This window comes from Phodopus roborovskii, unplaced genomic scaffold, assembly GCF_943737965.1.
Source record: "Phodopus roborovskii unplaced genomic scaffold, PHOROB, whole genome shotgun sequence".
Lineage (NCBI taxonomy): Eukaryota > Metazoa > Chordata > Mammalia > Rodentia > Cricetidae > Phodopus > Phodopus roborovskii.
In genome coordinates this window covers 31,671,480-31,681,329 of record NW_026126470.1, presented here as the reverse complement: position 1 = coordinate 31,681,329, position 9,850 = coordinate 31,671,480, and the positions used below count along the sequence as shown (strand labels likewise).

Here is a 9,850-nt window from a genome sequence, read left to right as displayed (position 1 = left end):
TCATACATACATACATACATTCATACATACATACATTCATACATACATACATTCATTCATACATACATACATTCATACATACATTCATACATTCATACATACATACATTCATACATACATACATACATTCATACATACATACATACATTCATACATACATACATTCATACATACATACATTCATACATACATACATACATTCATACATACATACATACATACATACATTCATACATACATACATTCATTCATACATACATACATTCATACATACATACATTCATACATACATACATACATTCATACATACATACATACATTCATACATACATACATACATTCATACATACATACATTCATTCATACATACATACATTCATACATACATACATTCATACATACATACATTCATACATACATACATACATACATGGCATTTTGTGCCCTTTATAAATGCAGCCAAGTAACCTTGGTACCAGGAAAGTCTACAGTGTCTGCCGAGTTTAAGTCAGTGGACTCTGCAGCCTGCTCTGGGGGTATTCCATCTGACAACAAACCAAAGGGTCTTACACTCGGCCTGTTCACAGTACAGTCAGTCAGGAAAAACAAGCTATTTATGAGATAGGTCATTAGGAAACATAAAAGGGTATAAATATGATCCTTCAAAACCCAGTGCTAGGCTTTGATCCCAGCAGCTGGGAGGCAGAGACAGGTGGATCTCTTTAAGTTCCAGGCCAGCCTGGTCTGTGTAGTGAGTTCCAGGCCAGGCAGGCCCTGGGGCACTGCCCCGCAGTAAGGCTGTAGCTAGGAAAAATGCTTCAAAAACAGACTTGGGGCCAGGTGTAGCCGTGCACACCTTTAACCCCAGTGTTTGGGAGGCAGAAGCAGGTGAATCTCTGTGGGTTCATGGACAGCCAGGACTGCACTGAGAGGCTCTGTCTAGAAACAAAAACAAAAACAAAACACCCAGACTTGGCAGAACTCTGCCTGTAAGTTCATGAGCCAAATGAGTCTCACTTCAGATGAACTGGAACCTGCTTAAGTCTGTTCCACTCTACACAGCATAAACACCCAACGCTTTAAAGACATACTTCATTCGAAATTCTTTAAATAAAAACAATGTAGGGTGGTCTCATGTGAACACATGTAGGAACCACTATGAAAAACTAATAGGCTTGGACACATGGCGATACTTTTCACACGTTTACACCCTGAGCCTGGTCTAACCTGACATTTCAAACTCGGGGCAGGCAACGTCCATGAGTGTCACTTTCAGGTGAACTTCATGAAATTAAAAGCAGAGTTCTAGTAAACTCTAGTAAAAAAAAAAAAAAAAAAAAAAAAAAAAAAATGTGTTTTTTCTACTGGAGTTGTTAGGAAAGTCTCTGCGGCTGCGGACAGAACCAAACCATGCCCAGCGCAAGTGCCAGCATGCAAATGCCCCACAGTGGATCCAAAACTAGGTCAACGACACATGAGTGTCATAACTGGTCTTTTCCTGGCTCAATGACAAGAAAAGAATATCCTGACTCGAACAAGCCTCCCAGGTGATAAACAAAAGCAAACATATTCCAAACACAAGCAAGAGCCTGTGGGCTTCTGCGTTCAGATCTTTTCCATGGCATCCTTTCTGTAAAGCCTTGACGCTGCTCATCTCCTCCTCAGCTGAAAGGGTGGAGTACAATAGCCACAACCTTGTTACAGACTAAAATCCAACAGGTGATTCCAATTCCACCTAAAGAGAAAGAAACTCGTGTCAGAAGATACGGTGGCAACACATTGGTGACACCAACTTACGGGGAGGAAGGCGCCAATCCCAAGTGTTGAGGAGGAAGAGAAGGAACCCATCAGACCACAGACCACAGCCAGGGTGCACTGGGCACCAAGCTGGATCACCCCAAACAGTGGGTTCTGCCTAATGTCCCTTTCCTGACAGAGAAGTCAGAACACCCTATACCACGATTTCTGTGTCACTTCTCAAAAAAGGGGGTGCACACCTGTGATCCCCGCACTCGGGAGGCAGAGGCAGGTGGACCTCTGAGTTAGAGGCCAGCCTCGTCTACAGAGCAAGCTCCAGGGCAGCCAGGGTCACACAGAGAAACCCTGTCTCAAACCACCCCACAACCAGAAACACCTTTAAGATCCAAAAGCAACAGCCAACAGCACCAAGTTACTCAGTGCGGCAGCCACAGGGAGGAGATGGTAGCCTCTGTGTGCCAGGGCTGTATCTCTGCTCCACAGCACTCAAATGATCTGTAAGCGACTTCTCCAGACCCCAAAAGGTTGAGGTAGGAGGCGCAGCTTGCTAAGGAGATGCTGAGGAGGAAGTCTAATCTCCTCTACTGCCTACCTGCTACTCGAGTAGGGAAGGCCACCAGGCGGTCTAGCGGGGTGATCCACTTGCTGGGTACCACAGCTACAGGGACGGAGTAATATTTCCAGATGAGGGAAATCATCAGTGCTGCCTGGAGGAAGATACAGTGAGTGGAGGCCTCACACCCCGGTCAGTCCGCCCGGTGAACACACACGTGAGGACACACGGGCGCGCGCGCGCACACACACACGCTCACTCACACACTCACGCTCACACGCGCTCACTCACACACTCATACACGCTCACTCACACTCACTCACACACACACACACCACACTCACACACACACGCGCTCACTCACACACACACACACTCACACACTCACACACACACACACCACACTAACACACACACACACGCTCACTCACACACTCACACACACACACACCACACTCACACACACACACACACGCTCACTCACACACTCACACACACACACACACCACACTCACACACACACACACGCGCGCGCTCACTCACACACTCATACACGCTCACTCACACTCACTCACACACTCACACACTCATGGGACCTGAGGTGAAACATCATTCACTGGTAACAGGTGGGTGGGCCTTATTCTGGGAACTGACATTTCACCCTTTAACAAAGAAGCCACAATCCACTATTTAAATGAACTGAATCCGCCCACAATGTCTATCATGTGCAGCTAAACTATGTGCCAAATATAAAAGCAGTCATGACTCCAAGATCCTAATAAGCACAGTCCTCCCTACACAGCAGAGGTGATCCCTCCGCCACCCCCTCTAGTTCCAAAGCCGGTGAAATCTGTTTTACTTCTTTCCCAGAAGCAACTTCTGTTGCTCCAGCTGCTCTGCTCAAATGAGCAGGCTGAAGAGGGGGCCAGCCAGACGCCTCTCTGTGGAACACAGGCTTATCAAGTAAGAATGCCTCAAGCCAACTCTCCTCAGCCTTTCTCCACACCTCATCTTTAGGGGAGCTGGCAAGAGTGTTTTACCTCAGGAAAGAACCGCCCCCCCCCCCAGCACTAAAAGCCCAGGTCACTCACGGAGGCTGTGCAGCCTCACCCCAGCAGCACCAACAATCCCAAGAAGGTAAGAACGCCAGGGGCCAAGTAATGAGGAAAACTGGCTGGTGGACTAGAGATGGCTCAGCATTTAAGAGCACTGCCTGCTCTCGCAGGGGACCTGGGTTAATTCCCAGCACCCAAAGGGTTGCTTACAACTGTCTCTAAACCCAGTCCCAGAGGATCCGACGCCCTCTTCTGACCTCCAAGGACACCAGGCACACACATGTTATACAGACGTAGATGCAGGCAAAACACCCACACACATGAAAATCAATTTTAAAAAAATCTACCAGGCAGTGGTGTCCCATGCCTTTACTTTAGTCTCAATACTCAGGAGGGAGAGGCAGGCGGATCTCTATGAGTTTGAGGTCAGCCTAGTCTACAGAGAGCCAAGGCTATGCAGAGAAACCCTATCTCAAAAAAAAAAAAAAAAAAAAAGTTGGTTTCCTACCTGGAGGATGGGGAGCACTGTTTATAACCACCAGGGAGCAAGGAGCCCAGGAGCTTCTGGGGTGGGGCAAGGCAAACCAGCTCTGAGAACCTAGGTCTCCAACAGAGACATATATTTTTTTCAATCTTAGAAATTCACAGCTGGGAGCTGGATAGATGGCCCAGCAGGTAAAGAGCTTACCATGCAGTTCTGATCCCCAGCACCCACATAGATGCATGAGCACAAAGCAGCCCGTATTTATTTCAGAGCTCAGGAGTTAGAGACAGGAGTCCCCTAAGCAAGCTGGCTAGATTGATTAGCTAAATCTATTTAAGTGAAAGAACCTGACTCGTATATAAAGACGGAGAGCAATACAATCAAGAACGATACCCAACATCCACCTCTGGCCTCCGTATACAAGAAAAAACACCTTCACACATGCACACACACACCCACACCCACACACGCGCGCGCGCGCACACACACACACACACGCACACACACACACACACACACACGCAGAGCCCGGGCGACGCCACACTCACTTGCAGTATGTAGAAAGCGACGCTTATAAACCATTTGATCTTGGCCAACTGAGCTGTCCGTGCCTTCACTGAAAGGAAAAAGAAGGTGAAACATGAACTAGTCCTGCAAATTAAAGAAAATATCTAAATACACAGAAACTTAATCTCCCCTTATAAAACACCTTCTCATCATAAACAAAATAATTAACAGGAATTTTGAACAGGACAAAGTACAACACATAAGTATGAAATGCCACAGTGAAACTCCTTATTCTGTATGCTAACACAAAATTTAAAAAGATGTATCACTACGCCATTATTTATGTACAAGCCTATTCAGACTGCATCCTGGGATCCCTGCAAGCCACTCATCAGAGACTCCTTCTAACGCACCTGCCACCTACCAAAGGGACTCAACGCCATCTCCATTTTCTAACCTGTGACATCCCTAACCTGCAGGAGGGGTCCAGCTCTCCCAGGCCTGCACAGGCCTGTTCTACAGTGTGCAACTTGCTCTACCTTACAAGCCCAGTAGGGCCTCGAAGGACAGACAAATGCACTCTGGAGACACATGTGTGTGCACACATACTTGGGGGAGACAGAGCACACGCTAATTAGCCGTGGCTAGCCTCAAACTCACCATGTAGACCAGGCTGGCCTTGAACTCAAGGAGACCTGCCTGACTCTACCTCGGAGCACTCGGCACAGGAGCTGCTCCCTGACGCCTACACACTGTGGGAAGAAGTGCCCTGAGGACCCACTGTGCGGTCTTCACCTGGACCCCCCTCAGTAAAGTGACACATGTTTACCAGCAGATAAGGAGAAGTGGGTTGCTGTGGGGGAGACCCTCTATACAAATACAAGGTCGGATCACTGCGAGGCCATCTCAAGTCCACACACAACGGCCCTCCCCGATCAGCCCTCATGACACCTGCCAGGCTACAAGTGACTGCAAGACACGTACCATGAGTTTTGAGCTTGTCTGTCATCTTGTTGATCTTCCTTTCCAGCCTAGCATATCTGGCGAATTCGTCCATCATGTTGACGGTGGCCAGCTCCTGCTTCATGTCCTGGATCTCCGCCCTCATCTGCGACTCCTGCTCTGCATCCTTCTGCAGCACCCTGGAAACCTGGCGGGAGGAGGCTGGCGTCAGTGTCCTTCAGCTTAAAGAGGAGTGGATTCCCTCTGTACGTGCTCACCAAGACCCAGCCGATTGACTCTATGTACTCCCTACAGGACTAATCCAAGATGGACCTTCCAACAGGCCCAGCTACTACTCGGTTTAGGTGCTGCCGGAAGACACTGGGGAGGGAGTCACGTTGTGAAACAGAAACAGCCCCACCCCCAGGCAAACCAGAGCAAGACAACAGTGGCCACCAGGTGGCACCCACCAACTGTCAGTTTGTCCCGGGAAGGTGGAGTGCAGGAAGGTACAGGCCAGGCAGGTGGCTGGGCTCATCAGCAAAGGGAAGGGCTACACCAGTGGGTGAGATGAAGTCCAGTACCCCTGCAGACAGGGCACAGTCCCTGCCAGACTCAGGAGAGAGCGCCGCAAACAGAAGCAAGGCCTTCAGACCGGGCGACGTTTTCGACACTGGTGCCAAGACCTCAGCTCACTCGCCAAAGGGCCGCCAACTTACCTTCAAGGGTTGGGGGGGGGGATTTAAACCATATAGACTAACCCCTGCAGGTGCACATCTGTCCAAGCTTCTTAAGGATGAAAAGCGAGCGGAAGTGCTCGCCACACAAACGGGAAGCCGCAGTGACAGCCAGAACCGAACCCTTACCTCCACACACAGGCCAGGCACACAGTGAGCTCGCTACTGCGTCATGCCTGAGGCTGGTACAAGGGAGAGGGTATGCGAAACAGCCTGTTTGCTGCCCACTGCCCACCACTCAAGTGGAGTTACTCCAGCCTGGCCCACCCTGGAGGCGAAATCAAGGATGGACCAACGACTCTAAAAGTCACGGGGGGCGGGCTGCAGGGACACTCAAGTGGTTGGTTAAAAGCATTTTTTTCCCCTTTAAATAGAGGATTGACCGGGGTTCAGTCTCCAGGACCCACATGGTGGCTCACAATCATTTGTAGCTCCAGTCCCAGGGGATCCAATGCCCTCTTCTGGATCCATGGGCATCGGGCATGCAGGTGTTATGCAAACATACATCATGCATGCAGGACAAATACACACACACACATACAATAACTTTAAAGCCCATGCACCATTTTTTGGTGGGGCTTTTTAATTTTATTTATTTTTATTTCATGTGCACTGGTATTTTTGCCATGGGTGTCGGGTCCCCTGGAAATGGAGTTACAGACAGTTGTGAGCTGCCATGTGTGCGCTGGGAACTGAAGCCCGGTCCTATGGAAGAGCTTCGGTGCTCTTAACCACTGAGCCATCTCTCCAGCTCCCACACACCATTTGTTTTTAAAGTCGCAGGGCTGTCATTCAGAACCAGGAGCACTGCCGGCCCTGGAGGCCCACGCCCGTGGCCCCATCATCTGGGAAGCTGCAGCAGGAGCGCAAGGACCACCTCCACACCAGCAGGAGCTACACTTTGGGGCCTATCTCAAACGGAAAAGAAGCCATCTTCTAGATGACTCAGACTCACAGATGCCCTGGAGCCAGACCCACCCAGAATCCGAGAACTAAGTAAGTTTGAAATTTTTAACGTGATGACTCAGGAGGTAGAGGCATCCAGAGACACACAGGACAGAAGCTGGGCCTCCTTCCTTCCACCAGGGCAAGTACACGAGGCTCCTGCTACAATACTGCTCGTCCAAGAGTGAACGTGGAGTCGCTCCGGGAAGGGTCAAACCCTACTCTACTGCTGACAACCCATGGGCCAGACAGACCTGAAAGCCGGTGGCCCGAACGGCACAGCCCAGCTCCTCCCTCCTGGAATTCCACAGGCAAGCACAGAAATGACCAACCCAGGTCAGCAGCGTGGGTGTGCCTCCAACATCCATCTCATCTCAGGAAGCGACCAAGACCCAAATACAGCAAGTCCAGAGGCCTGCTGTTCTCCGCTGGTACCAGAGTCACCTAGGGCAACTCCTTGGGCTGGGCTAACCTCCAGGGAGGCTGGTTCCCCTACAGGGCCCTGTCAGCCAAGCACTTCACCCTAACCCACGGAACACACCTCTCAGCCAAGGCTCCAGGAGTAGATCTTGTTAGGTTGCTAAGTCATCCTAACACCTGGAAGCCACAATTCCTGTCCCAACCAGTCACAGTGACACAAGCCTTTAAACACAGTACCTGGGAGGCAGAGGCAGGCGGATTTCTGTGAGTTTGAAGCCAGCCTCGTCTAGAGAGTGACTTTCCAGGACAGCCAGGGCTACACAGGGAAACCCTGCCTCAAAAGAAATAAATAAAACCAAAAATCTCATAGCAAGGCCTTGCTGAGAGGCTGGTGTGTGGAAAGGGAATCTCTAAGGAAGATGCTCTAGGAAGGAGCTGGCCAAGGATAAGAGCAAAAAGTGAAACCTCTGAATACACAGAGAGAGGTAGGCTACACCAGCCAGGCCCCGGAGGCATGTGTGCAGGCAGCATGCTATTGCCTGCAAAGCAGGATCTGTCAGGAAGTCCACACGGGCACCTGCACCCCTTGTGTGCCCCGTGCATGTCAGAAGAGCCTCACCCCACCTGCACATGTCAGTTCAGGCAGGGGCACCTGGGCGGTGTGGCTCCCATGCATGTGAAGTGTGTCCTATGTGTCCCCTTTAGGGTGTGTGTGTGTTCAAGACAGGCTTTCTCTCTGCAACAGTCCTGGCTGTCCTTGAACTCGCTCTGTAGACCAGGCTGGCCTCAAACTCACAGAGATCCACCCGCCTCTGCCTCCTGGGTGCTGGGATTAAAGGCGTGAGTCACTACTGCCTGGCCCTCCCCTTCTCTTACACAAGGCTGGATCCCCTGCTTTATGAATTAGACAGTCTCACCTAGGAGAGCTGTAACCAAGCTAAAGGGGAGACCCTCGGAAAAATTCCATCCAGGCCAAGCATCAGCCCGGTCCCAGCAGTCACCCTGGTGCATGCAGCACTGACTGTGTTCACCCCTCCTGTCCGCTCTGAGGCCCGGAACACCAGGAGGAAATCAGTGACGATGGCAGCACCACGTCCAGGTGTCGTGCTGCATTTCCAACCCAACTATCTTCTTGTCAATCTGTCACACTTGGTCCTTCTAATCGGGGGAGGGAGGGGGGGTGATGGGCGGGGGTAATGTGTGGTGATATATATTATCTGATTTATTAAAGCAAAGTCAGCCACAAGCTAGAGAGATCCGGCGGTGATGGGACACAACTTTAATCCCAGCACTAGGGAGGTTATTTAAGACATCCATTCCCCAGCCACACGGAGGAGAGGAGAGGAAGGCACTGATGTCTCGGGATTCTCCAGTCACACAGAGGGCTGCTGTGGTCCCCAAAGTGTAGGCTCTCTGCACTCCAACCGGCAGTCAGGGTCAATTCCCTCCCAGTCACCACTCCAAGTCAGTCACACAGCCCAGCTTCAAGTTAAGTTCCTTCGGCCCTTCTCACGGCTCCAATGGTATGCTGCACCAAAACTCAGGGAAGCGTTCTTGCTCACTAGTTTATTATAAAGGCCGTTTCCCAAGGCTGGAGCGATGGCTCAGCAGGTAAGCCCACTTCCTGCTCTTGCAGAGGACCCGGGTTCGGTTCCCAGCACCCCGATTGGGGGGGGGGGAGGCTCACGGCCGTGAGGCCCTCTTCTGACCTCAAAGGCACTGACTGCGACACACGTGATGCACTTAGACACACGCAGGCAAAAGCGCACATACGCGTTCAAGCAGAGAGTAAAAGGAAACGCGAGTGGGCAAGAAGGGCACGGCGGTTCAGCCTTCCGCAGCGTGCTCTCCTCCCGTGTATGGCAGAAGGGGACCGGGATGCACGGCCGGCGGGGCTGAAGGAGCCTCGCAGCAGGCCGGGCCACTTACGAAGGAGGACAGGGACGGCAGGAGGATCCGCAGCACGTTGCACCCGAACACGAAGCTCAGCACCAGCAGCCACGCCCCGCGGTCCGCCTCGGCCGCGCTCATCGCGGCTCCCACGCACCAACCTGTACCGCTACGGCAGCGCCATGGGGACCGAGGCGCCTGCGCCTGCGCCTGCGCACTGCCGCCCCGCCAGCGTCCCAGCGTCTGCGCCTGCGCACTGCGGGCCCCGCCCCCGCTGCAGCGGCGCCTGGGACAAAGCGTCGTCAACTACGCCTGCGCCGGCGTCCGCAGCACCATGGCAACCGAGCATCCAGCCGCTCTTGCGCCTGCTCGTTACACCTCCTCTGCCGCGGCCGAAGCGGACGGACGCTACTCAGGACCCCGCTTGCCTTTTTTTTCCCCTTCCCGGCTACCGTAAGAACCGGTGCTGCAGTTGCCCGGAAATGTTTGTGTTCTTGCTGAGTTAACTCACATTTGTTTATTCATTCGTTCATTCATTCTCGCTCAGGAGATCAGGCTG

General features: G+C 51.6%; 1 protein-coding gene across 1 annotated transcript; it reads right to left on the bottom strand.

Moving 5' to 3' along the window:
- Window positions 1–1,646: 1,646 nt before the first annotated feature.
- Window positions 1,647–9,445, bottom strand: Get1 (guided entry of tail-anchored proteins factor 1). Its single transcript, XM_051191958.1, has 5 exons — window positions 9,331–9,445; window positions 5,342–5,507; window positions 4,399–4,466; window positions 2,351–2,465; window positions 1,647–1,735 (listed from the first exon to the last, which is right to left on the bottom strand). The coding sequence occupies exons 1-5, from the start codon at window positions 9,430–9,432 to the stop codon at window positions 1,662–1,664; spliced, it is 525 nt and encodes a 174-aa protein (XP_051047915.1). The 5' UTR covers window positions 9,433–9,445; the 3' UTR covers window positions 1,647–1,661.
- Between the last annotated feature and the right edge of the window lie 405 nt (window positions 9,446–9,850).